This window comes from Dermochelys coriacea, chromosome 7 (genome assembly GCF_009764565.3).
Source record: "Dermochelys coriacea isolate rDerCor1 chromosome 7, rDerCor1.pri.v4, whole genome shotgun sequence".
Taxonomy (NCBI): domain Eukaryota; kingdom Metazoa; phylum Chordata; order Testudines; family Dermochelyidae; genus Dermochelys; species Dermochelys coriacea.
Genome location: NC_050074.1, coordinates 73,752,172 through 73,770,804, shown reverse-complemented (window position 1 = coordinate 73,770,804; position 18,633 = coordinate 73,752,172). Strand labels below are relative to the sequence as shown.

General features: G+C 44.8%; 1 protein-coding gene across 4 annotated transcripts in view; it reads right to left on the bottom strand.

The window, feature by feature from the left end:
• The window catches only part of GRID1 (glutamate ionotropic receptor delta type subunit 1), an 857,119-nt gene extending 840,103 nt beyond the window's left edge, over positions 1-17,016 (bottom strand). For 2 of the 4 annotated variants that reach the window (XM_043519481.1, XM_043519478.1), the window contains exons 1-2: positions 16,620-16,996; positions 13,837-13,992 (exon numbers count right to left, since the gene is read on the bottom strand). In XM_043519481.1, the coding sequence (XP_043375416.1) occupies positions 13,837-13,992; positions 16,620-16,698 (235 nt within the window). In that variant the 5' untranslated portion in view covers positions 16,699-16,996. Of the gene's footprint in view, positions 1-10,693; positions 10,992-13,836; positions 13,993-16,619 lie in introns of those variants that run through there. The other 2 variants (XM_038411443.2, XM_038411446.2) reach the window with 2 other exon arrangements.
• Between the last annotated feature and the right edge of the window lie 1,617 nt (positions 17,017-18,633).

Sequence of the window (18,633 nt, the reverse complement as noted above, 5' to 3'; positions counted from 1 at the left end):
TCCACTCCACCATGCTTTGCTGATATACCCTCTCCTTCCCCTTACACAAATGTTGGCTGCTGAAGGAGCTGCCTCCAGCTGAACACTAGCCAAGATTTCCTCTTGGCAGCCTGGTATACCACCTTGACCTTCTGGGCCACTTTAAGAATCCAGCCCTATGACGTACAGTCACCTTAATCACTATGGAATGTTGAGCAATCCATGGAATTAGCAGGCTTTAGTCTGTTCTTCCTGATGTCACTAAGCTCCACCCATACCAATAAGATTATTGTTTCCATAGTAACTGAAGTACTTCAGAGAGAAGAAAACAGAGAGAGAGAGAGAGAATGGGAGAGACTACAAAAGATTAAGTACTAGGTAAACATAAAATTTATATTGTTGTATGATTGGAGTTGGGACATACGATATGGGGAGAGACCACTCATTATCTCTGCATCTTCTTCCTTGCAGCCTTTTACACCTGAAACCCCCTCTGACCAATACTACTATGCTTCCTCCCTCTCCTCGTGTGGACTGTAGTTACTAATGCAAACCAAGCAAAATTCTGTTTCACTTGATTTCAACCACAACAACAATAAAAACAAGCAAAATTCATCTAGTTTCTCTTTCTCCTTTGAGTTTGGGAAGGTTCATTTAAATGAAAGCAAAATTCAGGTGCAGGTGAACCCAACATGGAATGGAACTCAAGAGGTTCAAATCCACCATAAAGCAAAACCACTGAGTTTTACTCAGCTCTCCCCTTACTCATGGGTAGTGCTGACATCCCAAAGGGCAATGACAATGTTGCACCTCATCATTACAGGTTCTATATATACCATATGGTAACAAGCAAAAGATGATTATCACCTCCCAATGCACAGCCAACAGCATAAAGCCTTGGTCTTACAGATGCCTTCACCTGCTGACAAAACCAATTCTCATCAACTTTACAGACATTTCCTTCCACAGAAAATTCTTGTATTTATTCACTTTCTAAACAAGAGTGAGGCAGAGGGCCAATGTGATCAAGAAGATGATATTACAGACTATTTTATGAATGACGTTGCTAGCTAAAAATCTCAAAGACTGAGACAGCAAATTAAAATGCAATGAATTAAAGGACTCGACTAAGATACTGGGTGAATAACGAGAGCTAGGATCCCACTGGGTAGGGTTTTTTTTTGGGGGGTGGAGGGGGCTAGAATGCAAGTTATCCCTCAGACATTATTCAGCTGAATATAAGCGGAAATCATTTCAGGCCCTCCTTCTTACTGTCCTTTCCCCCCCTATTTGAAAGGTTGCTAAGGGAATGGTTCTCAGGAAGGTCAAGCAGTAGAAACCCTGCTGGGTAGTTTACTGCAGCCAAACAGCACTACTTAAATTAATGCCTCTTGGTTCTTTTTACCCTTAACTGAAGATCATTAGCACTTCAAGATCTCATTTCTTACTGCACATTTAAACTAATATTAAAAGGGGAGGGTGGGAAATAGATAGGAATCAAGAAGCCACAACAAAGTCAAATGAGAATTTCAGAGCAGAACCACTGATGTGGGGAAAGTTACCCACCAGAGGAACTGAGTAATGTTTTGATCAAGCAAACCTTGCAAGCCAACTAAAAGCATTCAAAACTCACAAACCTGAAAATAGTTTCATGCACAGCAATCAAGTCTCCAAATTATAATTAAACACAAGCCATGAAGAACTACATAAAAGAAAACCCTCTCAACATGTTTCTCATTTTTATATACTTACTGCCTTAAAAGCTATGTAAATGAGAGAAATCTTGGCATATTAACATATCATTATAATCTGTCCCTGAAATTATTACACATCTTCATGCACGATGGAATAGATTTTCAAAATGTTGCATGCTAGTTAGCGGCCTCACTCCAATTTCTAGCGGACAAGTATCACATCACCAAATACTACTGCCACAATTGGCATTAATTGGCCCCTTTATTCCTACTCTCAACCCCAAGAGACCAGCAGTTGAAGGGACACAGAGAATAAACTGGCTTCTGAGTTCTAGAGGTGGTTTCTATAGGTCAAGGTTGAAATGCACTAGTATTGGGAAGATTGCAGGTCCTCATGCCCTAGATGTATCCCATGATTAGTAGACTTCAGTCTCCAGGCCTGAAAGTCTAGCACTTTTCAACTGCACTAAATTCTAAAAAAAAAAAAAAATTGAAAGTATGTTATTTCTGTATATCTAAACAGAAGTTTTATGCTCAAGTGCATGACGAGGTTCCAAACATAAAATTGGATATGTGCAAATATGTATGCATGTGTCCATGTTAACTATGGAAAGCATGTGTGAAACTGGGATCACAAAATGTGATTTTTTAACATGACACTTCTATTTTGCTGGGGCAGATTTAGATAAATGAAAACCTCCTCTAAGAAAAGGTAGATTTCAAGTCAGTGTACAAAATCTACTGTACAGAAGCAATGCTTCCAATCAATCATTTTAGCCTATGTGCCTCTACGGGGTTAGATAAGAAGAGCAACCTTTAGTAGCATCAGATGCCAACATTGCACCGGGGAACAAATAAAAATACAGAAACAATTCATTTTAGAATCTCTCAGAAGAATAATTTTTAGATAAGTGTATGACAAGTTATATCTATAGCTATCTATCTATATATAGATAAAAATATCTATTTTTGCAAGAAAAACTGAGTAAAGTCCAACACAAGATTTATGTTTTACTTAGAATGGCAAAAATTACATCTTCTTACATTTCAGCCAAGAGGTTCTGCTTATCAGCTGGCCCCTAAATATTGCTTTACCTGCCTACTGAGGAGACTTCTTTTTATATTGTCCATATCATTCATTTGAAAGTATAGAACAATGTCCTTTTTAACTGCTGCAACCTGATCTTTGTCTAGGAGAAGCAAGTAGTTATTTGTCCAAAAACGTGATCTTTGAGATGCAGAGTATCAAATTTTACTTCCATCTCTTCAGTAACCATTTTCGCCATAGGCTCACTGAACACAACATTAACTTAGAGCCACTATTGTAAGAGGAACTCATCACTATCTTTTTTGTTTATCTTTTTATGTACAACTACACTAAGCCATGGATGATTTTAATAAACATGGTAATAGCTTCTCTGTTCAAAGAGCTATAGTTTGAACTCCTATTACTCTGTCTGGACCACAGAATGATGAATCACATCAAAATAAGAAACTCTATCCATTCTTTATATATTAAGATGCAATTTAAAATATCGTGCTTGGAATATAGGGTCCCTTTAATCACTTGTGGCAGTTAGAGTCTAGGATTGCAGATAAGATCAAGCTATTTTTCTATTCAGTGCAAAAGAGGTTTATAATATATCCAGCATCTAAATCACTTGTATATATACACACAGTATGTACAGTGTATTTTAATAGTTAGGGTTATTTGATTTAACAATTCTAATACCAAAGGTACACAAATACAGGGAGAAAAGATCTTCCAAACTCATTTCACATTTATAGCAGAACTCACTAATTAACAGTAGCGACTGGGGAGACCCATCATGGATTACCAAAGTGTGCCAATAAAAAAAAAATACAATTTATTTTTAAAATAAAAAAACATCATTGACACATGTTCATTTACATTTTTATAAACACTGCTTAAGTTTCATTTGTGATGAGGCTTCACAGTACACTGGTTAATACTTGTAGCATATTTTGTATAAGTAAAGAAAGTAGCATAACACCCAACTATACCTCCCTGGTATTAAATCTTTGATGAAAAACAGGGTGAGACCATTTGGTATTCTAGAAGAACAGTGAGCGAATCCTGCAGCCACTTGGTGAATTAAATTATTTTGAAATCTATGACTGTTCCACACTTAGTGGTTGCTAAATCAAGGTATTAGCAGGTTACAAATTACCAAGGAGAAAAGAAACAAGGTCAGTCTGTAATATAGGCTATTTGTAGGTCATATGCTGCCTTCATTCTGTATTGCCTTGTCTAACATTTTCTAGGAAATCACCCAGCCTATGTCTACTCTAGCCTTTTCAGAAGCTTTTTCCACCACAGAGAGCATGGATGCAGTTCCACCTCGGTAGAAGTAATAGTGCAGTTAGGGCTCCAGGCAACTCCAGCATTCTAACCACTATGTCACTTAAACTTGTTAGCCACTATGTCATGTAGACCTGCTCTAAGAAGCCCAGGGCAGTCACAGTCTTGGCAAACCAGCTGTGCCAAATTGGCTACTAACATTTAGCAAGAATAGCTAACAGAGTAACAGAGAGAAACAAGCCCACTGTAAACAAGGACCATTGTTATACTGCCATTCATAGAGCTCCACCATGATAGTAACAGTGGGAGTTTTAGAACAGATGGAGTACTGCCATTTTTTTTTATTTTTTACTATTTAGGAAGTTTTAGCAAGTTTACATATCCTTCCCATGTAAATATTAGAAACAAAACAATCATTACAACAGTTAGCTTTTGTTTAGAGAGACATTTTACAGGAATATGGACCACAGATCTTTCTATTTAACAGGGGGTTACCATATTACAGAGTGAGCATCATCACAACACTGATGTCATTTCTAATGATTTTATTAAACTGAGTGAAATCTCTACATATTTAACAGAGCAGGCATGTCTATCAAATGTTAATATTAAAAACATTGGACAGGTGTGCGATGTTTTTTGCAGGTGAATGTATTTTGTCTGAGTACTGAATAAAACAGGGTGGGCAAACTTTTTGGCCTGCGGGCCACATCAGGGTTGCAAACTGTATAGAGGGCCGGGTAGGGAAGGCTGTGCCTCCCCAAACAGCCTGGCCCCCACCCCCTATCCGCCCCCTCCACTTCCCTCCTCCTGACTGCCCCCCTAGAACCCGACTCATCAACCCCCCCACCACTCCTTGTCCCCTGACTGCCCCCTCCTGGGACCCCCCGCCCTTAACCACCCCACCCCCGCCCAGGATCCCATCCCCTATCCAACTCCCACTGCTCCCTGTCCCCTGACTACCCCGACCCCTATCCACATCCCTCTCCCTGACAGGCCTCCCGGGATTCCCATGCCTATCCAACTGCCCCCTACTCCCCGTCCCCTGACCCCCCTGCCAGAACCTCAGCCCCATCCAACCGCGCCCTGCTCCCTGTCCCCTGACTGTCCCCCAGGACCCCCTGCTCCTTATCCAACCCCCCTGCTCCCCGCCCCCTTACCCCGCTCAGAGCAGTAGGAGCTTGCAGCCCCGCCGCCTGGCCAGAGCCAGCCACACCACCGCACTGCCTGAGTAGCAGGGCCAGAGCGCTGGTGGCGCAGCGACCTGAGGCTCCAGGGGAGGGGAGACAGCAGGGGAGGGGCCGGGGACTAGCCTCCCCGGCTGGGAGCTCAAGGGCTGGGCAGGATGGGGCCGCCGGCCGGATGTGGCCTGCAGGCCGTAGTTTGCCCACCTCTAGAATAAAAGGTAACCAAATATCTAGGTATCTATCTGTCCTCTTTCCACTTTGCTGGGTATATAATTGGTGCGTTGATTTTTCCATAACCACAACCTCCCACAGTTTTCCTCAATGGTTGGGCTATTTTTGTTTTTTTCCAGTGAGAGGTCACCAGTAGCCAAGCAGCCACTAGATGATGAGAGATTAATTCTTCATTTCCTGCTGGTCCTCTTTTCTGGATCAAACTCCATTCCTCTTGGGTCACTTACCTATTCACATCCTTTTCTCGGGGTGTTATATATGGACAGACTTTTATTAGGAAAACTGTCTGCAAAGTTTGATATGAATTAGTTATAATTTTTGTTTCCCAACTGACCAGAACCCATTACACCTAGTAAAGTTAGAGTTCTGTACAAAACCAGTATTCTAGAAGTTAAGAAACAATCCCTGACCTGAAAGTACTAGTACCAGGGAGAGTGGGGCAGTCCAAGTGCATTTTGATCTCTAAATAAGTTAGAAAAGTTTCTTTACCGGATTGTGAGCACAGGCATTTTTAACCACACCCTAAACAAAGTTAGGCAAAATAGCGATGAAAGTGCCTGAGTTGCCACTCCCACTGTCACTAGCGCTGGTACAGCCGCACCAGCAGTAGCGCAAAGCAGGGAAATTTCCCAAAACTGTTAAGCAGGAACAGCCGAAGCATGAAACCCCATGGATGTCATGTGTCGGAGGCTGCACAGGACTTAGAAATTCAATACATATTTTCCTGATCTGCATATTTATTACATTACACATGGTACAGAGCCAAAACAATGTGGCTGCATTTGAAGGATATGGTTTGAGAGGGAGGAAGAAAATTCATCCCAGGGCAGTATGCTCTGTACAATAGCAAAAATAAAAAATATTTGGGGTACCTTTTCAAAATGGTAGCCTCCCAGATGCAAGATATCCTCACATTTTTGCACCTACAATTGAACAGTGAGTAGCTATGCCTCAAAATACCCAGCTGTAATTAGAGGTATGTGTACTTGGATTTGTTGCTTGCAATTCATAGGCTGCATTCATCCTAAGTCTAACTGAATCTGCCCCCCTTTATGAAATATTGGCATATTTGTTTCAAACTGAAGGAAACACAGGGTCATTACCACTAACATAACATAACAAAAATGCCCATGCGGGGAGAGATGGAGATTTCAAAATGTTATTTTCTTTAATTTTGTGAAGCATTCTAGCCAAGCCATACAACTGAAGAGCATAAAAGCCCAGGCAGAATGACATGACAGTGTCACAGATGCCTTCACTGTGGCAGTCCTTAACAAGTCTCAGTTTGCTCTCGGAAGGCATGAGGAGGTAAAAATGTTAAGCACATTCATCCCACTGAGAAACAGCTTTTAACCACAGTAGACTAGTTAGAAATATGTAGATACACAGCCAGGTCTCTAGGACTAGGGGAGCAATCCCCTGCTTACACTGTATCTGCCTGGTTTTGAGAATGCTTTGGAAGCTCAGAATGAAACTAGAAATGATATATATAACAATATGTTCACTCTGGAGAACTCAGAGTTCAGCTGCCAAAAAGTTCTAAATAAGACAATGTATCGCAATGAAACCTGGTTGAAAAAATATGCTCAAACGAGCTGCAAGAGAATAGCAGATTAAGGAGATGCTAAACGAGAGTGAAAGACACATGAGAAACCACTAGCAAAAAAATTAAATGACAGCTCATTAATAAAAACCAACCCTTTGCAAGTCTGGAAGACAAAATCTAGAATCTTTTTTATACTTAATAATTAAATATTTAACCTTAAGTACGGGGCATCGTAGTATTTCTTAACCAAGCAATACATTTTCCCACCCAATGCAGCCAAATCAATACAATCTTATATTTTTTAAAAAAAAATCACTTCACATGAACAAGAATATATTAGAATTCTTGAGATCCATTATGGTTTGCAATTCTACCCTGACCCCCACCCTTCTTCTCCCCATGTTCGGGGACTAAGCATCTTAAAGATATAAAATATAGTGAAACAACAGACTTTCACCTCTGGGGCCATGCTTTCATCTAAAAACTAACCAAACAAATCACAATGCCTTATCTCATGTTTACATGACACCATTTTAGCCTAGACTTATATATTGACCTGTCCTGAGCTTGCCCAAAGACTGAGGGGGACACTTTCACCATGGCTGGCAGCATTTCTCCGTTTATTGTTTATGTGGCCATTTACACTTAAAGCTGCGCTCAACCCAAGGAGAAAGCAGTATCTGCAATTGAAAGCTGAAGACTCTATGCAGGTGTAATTGCAATACAGCTTCTACTCAGAGTGTCACTCTAACTACCTGGAAATAAACTTATAAGGAAGGCATGGGGTGGGGAGAGACAGACCCAGAACCTTACAGAAATTCACTAATTGCCTCCACAGTTCTATACCCTTATGCTAAGCATGTGTTTAGGTTCTGCTTTGAATTTTGGCTGGGCAAACAAATCCTAGAACAACAAAGATAATGCCCCTGTTTCGCTGTTTCACTTGTACATTTAGGCATATACATGCAGCTCAGCTTACATCTAAACAAACAAAAATGCTCAATACCTACTGTATCTGTAACTTGAAACATATGTACATGGCTATGGCAGTTTGAGAACTTCCCCAAGCACACATCCTTGCCAAGTCCCACATGCAAGAGACAAGCTTCACTCCAAGGTACACAACATGGACACACAAATAATCCAAAAAAGTCAGCAGCTGTGAGTTACTCATGTACAACAGCAATATGCATGGAATAAACAGGTAACTACAATCAACTTATGGAACATCACCCTCACTCTCAACGCATGTACTGAATTCCAAAGTGTGCTCCGCTTTCCAGTGCTAATAGCCTTTAAACCTCAGCAGGCATGCAAGGTTGCCCAAATTAGAAACAATTCATTTGAAAGGAACCACTGTCTATGAAAATAGAACAATTTGCAATTCTAGGAAAGGTTGTATTGGCATTTCAAAACAGTTTCAAGATTTCTGAATAACTACCTCTATCGAATCCTCTCCCCATTTCATAGAATACCGTGGTTGGAAGGGACCTCAGGAGGTCATCTAGTCCAACCCCCTGCTCAAAGTAGGACCAATCCCCAATTTTTGCCCCATCCCTAAATGGCCCCCTCAAGGATTGAACTCACAACCCTGGGTTTATCAGGCCAATGCTCAAACCACTGAGCTATCCCTCCCCCACATTATTCTTCCTGTGCAATGTCTTTCTAAGCGGTGCCACGGAAATCAGTGTTGTAAATGTTAGTTTCATTGTAATGGGACGCTGTGTAGTACAAAACAATTTGGAGTAAAAATAGTCTAGTGTGATACTACTGCCAGAGTAGCTCATAGAATCAAGCAAGGCACACAATATTATTTTTTGTTTCAAGTACCTTTATAAACAGCATTACCCAGTAACACTGTGAATTATTCCTACTTAAATCAATGGTGCAAGCAGGCACTTCATTTCAGTGGTACTAAGGTAATATTATGAAAAGTAAACACTCCATGTGACAAGGTTTATTACATGGTAACAAGAATTTAATTATTGATAATATTTTTTAAATACACTTGGGTTGATATTTAGTATAAGATTTTTTTGCAGGGGTAGGAAAAAATTTTGAAAAGCAGCAGTATTTTTCCATAGGATTAGTTCACTTCCAGGAGTAATGGCCTACTTAAAGTATTTTATTTTCCAAAAACAAGCCATTTTCAACACTAGGAGATATGCAGATATACCTTAGACATTGGAAAAAGCTTAGGGACCTTTGCTCAACAGAATACAGTGATGGTGAATGCCCGGTAACTGCAATCGGTAAATGAGAACCGAGCGTGTGTGTGTGTGTCTCTCTCTCTCTCTTTAGGTAGAATTCCATTCTAATGGGTTTATAGATGCTTGAGCATAGCAGTTAACATGGAGCCTAGTTCTAAAACATGACTCTAAGTAGTTCAGCTTACATCTTGTGGGGAAAACTTCCTCTTATGACTCAGTAATAATTTGTATTACATTCGTGCTTAGCTGCCAGTGTTCGAGGCCTCATTGTGCTAAGGGTTGTGCAAACAAGCAGTAAAGAGACAGTCCCTGCTCCACAGAACTCACAATCTAGTTTTATAACAAGATGCAACAAGTGGATGAAACAATCAAATGCGGGCAGCAGAGAAGTATGACATAACAGTGAAATCTGGTGTCTTTCCTGTATATATAAAATAGGACTTGATTTTATATTTGTGCTCATGTACTGGAATGACACTTTGTGGAGTATGGTCTTTATGCCTATGACAATTGGTTTTAATTGAAAGAAAAAAGCATTTTCATTGTAAATAGCTGGCAAAAAATCAAAACCTGAGAATGGTTACTATGGTTTGACTGTTCTATAGAAATCAGCAGCAGTCTTTCTGCACACTATTACATGGTGCAATGTTAATTTAATTGTTGCTCCCTTTTGTTCTCTTTATTGTAAAGAAGCTGTGTGCCAAGTTTAAAAGTGTTGAGATGTGAACTAGAGCAAATAACTTTATCAGTAACCCTAGCAATTCCTTAAAATGATGCATTTTTTTTTCTGAGCTAAGAAGTTTGAAAGCGCAAAGGTATAAGGAACTCTTTTATAGATAAGACTGTGAAATATTTGGAAAAGAAAGTTTTCAATTCAAATTGCCATTTCTGTACTTGCTGCTGGAGTGATCTTGTTGAGGAAAAGTGAGTGTGTGTTTCACAGTGGAGTCCAAAAGACAACTGTAAATCAGTTTCTAGCCTGTCTTGAAAATACGGCTGTTTAAGGTTAAAAAAAAAAAAAGTGTGTATCTCTGTGTGTATAAAATAGTTCAGCAGATCTAACTATTTTTAAACACTGTTGGGACATAAAGGCTAAGAGTACAAAAAACCTTTTGCCATTTTAACTGTCACTGATTTCCGTGGCACCGCTTAGAAAAACATTGCACAGGAAGAATAATGTGGGTGTCAGTGCATTTTATATAGTAACAACAACATTATGTGAACAGTTTGAGCAGCTAATTTGCTCCGGGTTATTTTGACTACTGTAAGCAAAGTCCTAGTGAAATGAGTAGGGCATCTGCATAACTGATTACAACGAAACTTTGAATAGTAAGAATGACACCATGTATTATTGTGCAAAAAGATACTGCACAGTACAAATAGCATGGTTACTAGTGCATCCAATGCATCATTCTGTCAGCATACTGAATAAAAGTTGCAAATGAAAGAAATTCAAACCCCCCAAAAAGGGGGGGGAGGGTCTGACTTGAACCAATAAAGCTGCCACTCTGTTTTTTACTCACCCATTGTGGCAAGATACTGACACACAGGACGAAGATAGGATTATTTTGAAGTCCCAGAGAGAAGAGGACGACATAAGCCTTAACAGCTAGGTGACAAAGGGTGATTTTTCAATGTAACTGTCAAGTTTATTCCACATTTCCTCTGGTCTCCAGTGTCCGATCAGAACTGCAGGAAATTATTCTAAATGTAGGTGCCCACTGCCCATCAGTGGGCATCTCCAAGAAAATCTGGGTCCTACACTTTTTCAGGCACTGAAGATATATTGTGGTGCCTAATGATCTGTACCAAATAGATTAAAGTCTGACCAGAATCCTTCCTGTGGTTTCAACACACAGTTTTCACAGTGAATTTATTACTTTGGAAATATTCTTCTTTCCTGGAGGTACTGCTATTCCTGCAGGATTAAAAGGGAAAAAAAAAGAAAAACTACCAAGTCAAGAAATATTCTCTAGTTTAGTCAAGTTCCTCAGAACAAGCTGAGCAGTTGGATTTGCTGTCCACAAGACTGTCAGTTTATATCCCAATGTGATCAAAGTAGTTTAAAGCTTTTACTTTTGAGAAGAGGAGACACTGTTGGAAGCACTTGTTCAGCCAGCCAACTACTGTCATTTCCATGAATATGAATAAACTTCAATATAGGACATTGACATTTTGAAAATGTCGGAAGAGCTGATCTTTCAGTTAGTCTTTGCCAACAATAAACCCTACTATTCCATAGTTTGTGACTATTTATTTTTCCCCAGTCACAAGCACCTTTCTTGCCCCATTTTCAAGAATGTCAGGCCTGATCCAAAGCCTACTGAATGAACATCATCTATATCAATGGGCTTTGGATCAGTCCCCCAAACAGGTTTATTTTGTTGCTGTCTTGGATTTATGTGACAGCAAGGAAGCATGCATGGTGGCAAAAAGATGTCAGAAGGAATTGTTTGGGGTTTATGAAAATGAATATTTGATGCAATTTTGTAACCATAATTTGCATGTACACAAGTTACACATAAATACATATGTATGAATGCAAATTTCACACAGGAAAAGATTATTTTCCCTGTTCTGTAATATTAAGGGTAAGACTAGTGATGAATCATTTTTTAAAATATTGTCGGAGTATATAAATAGCTCTCTTTTCTAGAATAATTATTACTCAAAAACCCTGCTGCTGAAATAACCCAGGCAAAAATCAACCTTGGCTTCTTCATCAAACCCCAATAACATCTTTTTAAAGTCTTATTTGTAAAGGCAAGCTGATTAATTTCAAACATTTTCCTTTGCAATAAAAGCTAATTGAAATGATTTACCGATGTAACTACTTGTCAGATCTTATAAACGCTAGGAAAATGCTCAGCCACTTACTTAGCTACCCCATTTAATCCACACATAAAACCTCAGTGGAATCAAAGACTGTGAAATAAAACAGCTGTTTTTCTAACCACTTTCCCAGTTTTCTCCCTACTTTCAAAACTTGCTTCTCCATTCATCCCCACAATAGGGGGTTAACATGATAATAAAGTATTATTAAACACAACAGCAAACTACAAGGACAGCGTCGTCGCCATTCCGACTAGACTTCCTCTTAATCTCTCACCCAGTCCTTGTTTTAGTCTGGCTGTATTTGATCCTCTCTGTGACTGGTAAAATCTAAACATATCTAAATCAGACTATCCCTCACTCTGGGAATCAAAACTCGCTTTCGGGTATGTGGGGGGGGGGGGGGAAGAAGCCTGAAGCCTCTGCCCGGGGGGGAAGCCTAAGCCTCTTTTAAAGTGGGGGCTTCAAGGCCCGTGACATTGCACAACTGCTCCCATTTATTGCAGTCCCCGCACATTGCGGCGCTCAGCCTCTTTACTGATGGATGTTTAATATTCCCTTCCATTTTCAGCCCTCTCTCCCCCAGCAACGAGTTAGGATAGGCCTTCGAGAGGGCACAAGGGGGCTAGGGGCCAGCCTACACGTTTGGCCACCAATATCGTGCTTTGGTTTCTTAGCGAAGACTGCGTCTCACCCTTCACAGTCTTTGAAGCCATCTTCTGAGTTACTAGACCTCCCGCGCGCCCACGCAGCCCGGCTCTGCGGCCGTGCAAGGCGGTGTGCGGCCAGGGGGGGTTCAAGTCGGGGGACACACGAAACGAGAATGCAGAACTAGCCCAAGCCACGCTCCCTCTGAATCCTTCGGGGGCATCGCATAGCACCGACCAGGGCCCTTTAATGCCCGTCGAAAGGAATTGTTCCCTTATACACCTGCAGGCTCCACTTCCGACCATTCTCTCATCGGTGGCTTAGACCGCCCCGTGCCGCACTGACCTGCCTGCCCAGCCCACACTTACGGGAGGGTCCCCGCACAGTGAGCGGGGCTGTCAGGGGCCCTTCGCTCTGGCCCCTGTTGCAACTCCAAGCCCCGTGCTCACAGGCTCCCTTCCCCAGGGAAGGGCTCCTCAGCCGGATCGCCCCTTCCCCCGAGCGCAGGGCGCCAGGCCGAGAGAGGTCGCCTCTGTGCAGCGCCCGAGCTGCCTTCCTTCCCCCAGCACACGTCCGGCCCTGCGGCCAGAGCGCGGGCGCCGCCGCCCGGACCTGCCCAGCGAGACCCGGCCCGCCAGGGCCCAACAGGCTCGTGCGGCGTGCACCGGGCGCCCGTGCGCTGCCCCGCCTGGCCGCTCGGGAGGGAGTTTCACGGGAACGGCAGCGCCCCGCCGGGCGGCCTCCCGCTCTGGGCTCTTTCCTTGGGAAACAGCGCCCACCTCCGGCCGCCGGGACCTTGCCGGCCCCAGCAGCGCTGCCCGCGCCTCCGCAAGGGAACCGCCTGGGCCACAGGGCTCCCTGCGCCCGCCTCCAGCCCGATCGTGCGCCCAGCGCACGGGGCTCCCGCAGCCCTGTCAAGCTTGACGGTAAAAGACAGGAGCGGGGGGGGGGGGGGGTCCTCAACTGCTCTTCGGCGCCAGCACCCCTCCCCCCCTTCCCGCGTGTTATTGGAGGGGGAAATAACGCCCACGGGCGGGAAGGCAAGTCAGCCCGGGCACACCGCCCCTGACAAACACCTGCAACAGACGCGCGAAGCAGAACTACCGTCTCCCCCCGCCCAGCAGCCGGGGCTCTGCGAAGCCCGAGCCGAGCCGAGCCGAGCCGAGCCCCCTGCGGCGGCGCTTACCTTCCTGCACCGCATGGAAGGGGTTGTTGGCCTCTATGAGCTTGATGGAGTACGTGATTTTCTCGCTCTGTAAAATGTCGTCATTGAGGTTCAGATCGGACACCGCCTGCTTGAAGACTTCGTCGTCCTTGGCAGCATTTCCTTCAAAAATGGCACCTGTTGGCATGACCACATCAGAATTTGATCTTTCCCAGGAGGACGGGGGGTGGGGGGGGAGTTAATGGAGAGACGGGGAAAGTTAAGGCTCCCTAACCTTGTTTATTTTGCCGTGCCTAACGTTTCATGTATATACATCTCTATAAATCATACATCTCTCTCCTCTCTCTCCCCTGGAGTGCGGTGTTTTAACACGGCCAGTTCAGTGTGGCACTGAGAACGTTGTTGAGCTCGGGTCCGTGGGAGAATTTGAAAACAAGTGAACAGAAAACAGCTTCCTTGCTCCCAGGTTTATCGGTGACCGTACACAAGCATTTGTTGTTCAGGCGCATTAAATCACACACACACACGCACGCACACACACACACACACACACACAGTCTTCATTAAGCCTTTTCTTGCCCAGTAGGTTAAGTATGCTTCACCAACCCTCACTTACTGGTTTTTAACCAAATCCCCTAGAAAAAAAAATTGCTTTGTGAGTTTGAATGTAATGGAAAAGGAGAGGTGTTAGAAACACAACCAACTTTTGCTCCGGGTTTTTTCTGCTGTTCCTCTGGTTTGTCATTGTTTTGGGTTTTGAATCTCTGCTGCCTACACAAACACACACTGATTTAGAGTCAGCCTGTGTGTTCAGTAACCTGAAAGCTTCTAATTTCAGGCCGTGTTTGTGCAGTTAAGGTGAAAACAGCTGGCGAGCTGTGTTACATAATGTACTCTGACTACGGGAGCGTGTGTGTGCACATTAGATTTACTATTTTGTTATGCAGATCAAGGATTTTTTAGGTTAAAGGATTAAAAAAAAGTCACTTCCCTCCCTGGGACAATATTGCTTATTCACACTAGTTCTGTGTCCTGAAGTCTTACAAAGATTCGCGTGTAAATTCACAAATCCAAGTTCAGGGGGCTCCTCCTCCTCTTCAATCTTTTGAAGCCCTTATTTCTGGGAGAGGCGCTAAAATATCGCTAAGGCTGAAGTGTGGGGCAGGTATACGAGCCACGAATCTGTAGCTGGCCTTCACCTGGTCCATTGGCAGGCAAAGAGGCAGAGAGGCTTTGTGGACGTCCGGCCTCCATCAGCTGCTGTGTCTCTGGACTCCCCCCTCTCCAGCTCCACTGATGAGAAATGGGGCGCGCTATCCTCCTCTTCAGCAAATCGCGAAAACAGTCAGAAATCTCCAGTTTGCATGCAAGGTGAACAACGTGCTCCTGGTGCAGCTGAAATCCTGTAAGTGCGTCCCGCGCCTGAGAGGATGAGACGCAACCAGGGCTTCCCCGCCGCCCTCCCGCCTCGCCACCTTGGAATTCACGGGTAGCTCAGGGCTTTCCTGGCGCAGCGGGCAAAGTTGACTCGGTCTCTCTTCTCGGCTAGATCCGCAATGCTGCGGGCTCTGGCCCTGGCCTCAGCCTCCTGCTTGTTTCGCAGGGCTGGTGTCTGAGCATCCTCCTCCTCCCCGCCGCCGCCACATCAGCTGGTTCACAATCGGTCCCCACGCCCAGAGACATTCCCCCACATGCTCGCCCCCGCGCCCTCACGCGTGGCGCCTGGAGGGGGCAAACTTGTTACATTTCGTGTCCATCAGGGCACCGGCGCGCGCTCTGTAGCTCCGGACTGAGCTCCCACCCAGCCTCTCTTGATCCCTGGCTCCTCTCTCTGCTCCCTGAGGATTTTCCTCCTCCTCCTCTAAAGGCGGGTGGGGATCATTGCTCTTCATTTCCCCGCCACTCTCCGTCTCCTCTCCTCCGCCAGAAGCCCGAGGGGTTTGTGGAGGATTTTGTCCCTCTCTTTCCCCCACCCCCATCTTTATTCCTGCCGGTACCTTTCGATACCCGCCAAAAGGTGACTGCAGAGCCTTTGCCTTTTGCTGGCCAGACTTCCCCTGGACATTCCTCTGCCCTGCTCCTAGAAGCCACAAAAGTTATCGGTCCAGCATGCGCCATTGCCCCGGCCTCTCCTTCTCCTTCCTCCGCCTAGCCAGGTTTCTCCTCGCTGGAGACTTCAAGCCTTGCAGCCCAAAGGTTTTAACGAGCCCTTAGTCAAACCACAACAGTTGTGCACGCACACACACACACACACACACACACACACACACACACAGAGAGAGCTACTGCGCATCTAGCATCTCCTAACCCTTTCCCAGCCAACTTGTCCCTCCTGCATTCCCGTTATAGTAGCATCTGCTTTGACTGGGGAAGGGGACGCCGGGGGTGGGGGGATTTTTGGAAAGTTTCCCCGACGGGATGGTTCCTATTCTGTCTCGCCTTGTTTACTGGGGGTGGCGGCGGACGAGAGACAACCTCGCACGCAAACAGGTCTGAGCCCAGCATCTAGTACAACCGGAGAAACGGCAGCAGCAAACCTGCGTCCTGTCTCCAGAGAAACCCCTGCAGCGATTCAGTGCTAACGTGCTTGCAGCATCCTTGCAACCAAAAGGGACCCCAGCGTCGCATCCTCATCTCGCTGCTAACTTTGCAATTCGGAGGATTCGGGTGGCTTTTGTGCCCCCTCTCTGAGGAGTTAATGGGGCTCGCTCGCCCTCTGCCCGTGACATGATGGGGTTTTAAGGAGACACCATCCCTTTCTTGTATTTGTTGCTTTCTTCCCCCTCACCCCCCCCCCTTCTTACCAATGTGGATGATGGAGTCCGCCCGCACTGAAACGCACTGAAATATCCAGGGGAAAAGCCAGAGCATCACCACTTCCATTTCCAGCCTCTCGCGGAGCACATCAGCCCGGATTTGATGGAGAGACAGAGATGGGGGGAAAGAAGAAGCGGGGAAAGGTACCCAGATTAAAAAAAAAATCAAAAAATCCCAGACCCCGAAACCCCAAGGATTTTCCAAGATTGAGACGATGAAGAGAACGGGGAAGCAGGGGGTCGACAGCAAGAAAAAGGCGGGGGCTAAAAATATGTGCAGATGGATAGATCCTGGGTGTCTGCGAGGAAACAGCAGCAGGGCAGAGACTTCAGCAGCAGCTCTCCACCACTCCGTGTGTGTCTGAGCCCCAGCGCACAGCAAACTGCGGAGGACCGCCCCCCCGACCACGTGATTGCAGAGACTCACCACTCAATATAGTCTGGGCGAAACACACAAGGAGATGGAGAGAAGAGCGTAGAGGAGGGAAACAGTGGAGCCCAGTTCCACCCAGGAGCCTAGCCAAAAACGGGGGCTGGAGGGGGTGGCACGAGGAGATGGGGTGAGAAGAGCTAGGATGGCACAGGATGGGAGAAAAGGTCTGTGGCGACAGGAGAGGCTAAGGAGGCTTTCAACAGGAAGAGGAGTTTGAGATATGAGAGGCAGATCTATGCCAATCAGTGAAACTGACTACAATCTGCCCGGCAGAGAGCAGAGGGGGACGAAGAGACGCTTTGACACAAAGGGGGGAATCTTAGCTGATCCCAGCAGCCCCCCCGGGTGTCAGGGGGAAACCGCTCCACCATCACTTGCGGGGAACAGCTTTTCCCCTCACAGGCTAGTGCGGATTTTATGGAGATGCACGTATCCAGCATGCTCAGGCTTGCTTTACTCCCAGCAGACGCTATCCACTCATGGTCCTCCATTCAATCCAGCTTTCCCAGTGCTGAAGAGGATGCTGGCTCTAGTCTTCCCCCAGGGCTCTGTGTCCCCCTCTCCCCGGCAGCACTGTAGAGGGGACCGAAGTTCAGAGCGCCGTTAACGAAGATTTGGGAGCCTCCATAGAGGGAGTTTAATTCCTTGAACTACCTGGAAATCTTACCGACCTTTTCCCTGGCCAGTCTGGAAACTTAGCCTCTGAATCGCAGCCCTGCTGCTTTATTTGGTTTCGGCGTTTGCCCCCACCCGCCCTCTCGCAAGGGAAGCGTTGGCTAAAAGTTTGACTCTGGAGTGATCGGTTGCATTAAAAATTGGGGGGGTTCTGCTTCACCTCAAAAGGGGGGGAACTTATTCATCAATGACGTCATTAGTATCAAAAATAAACAGCCCTAGGGGAAGGGGAAGGGTGAATGGAAGCCGCAGACTTAGAAAATCTTAACACTTGGTTCCAGGTTTTTAAACTTCAGTGACAAAATTGTATTGTGTTGCAAAGTAAAAAGGAACAGGAACGCGCGTGGCTGGTGTAATAAAGATGCTGCTGAGGAGGGTATGAAATTCCAAGGTTCCTGTTCCAATCTCAAGTCCAGGATTTTATTTTCCGTTGACGATCGAACTGAAAACGTGATATTTATCCCCACGCTGGGAAAGTGGCACCACAAAGCTGTCCTCTCTCTCAGTTTAAGCTTTCAATGAAATCTAATTCCTAAATTGGACATGCTCAGAAGACTAATTAATCCCCTAAAACAAATGCATCAGTGATTGCAGGCATCCAAACGTGATAAGAGTTTAAATATGACAAGGATCCCGGGGAAACAAATTCATTCAGGAGCGAGAAACGTAATTAAAAGTACTGCCAAGGAAAATGAGTTGAGAGCAGGATGTTACCAAGATGATTAAATCGCTCTGGGGCTGAAGCCTGGACTGCTTTAGCAATGGATACATGTAATGGCAATGTTTGGACATTATGAGGAGAGACCAAGGATGGTCAGTCATCCTGCAAGTGCAGAGACGAGGAGTAAAGCGTTAATGTCAGATCTTTCTCCCATTGAAGTCAATGACAAAACT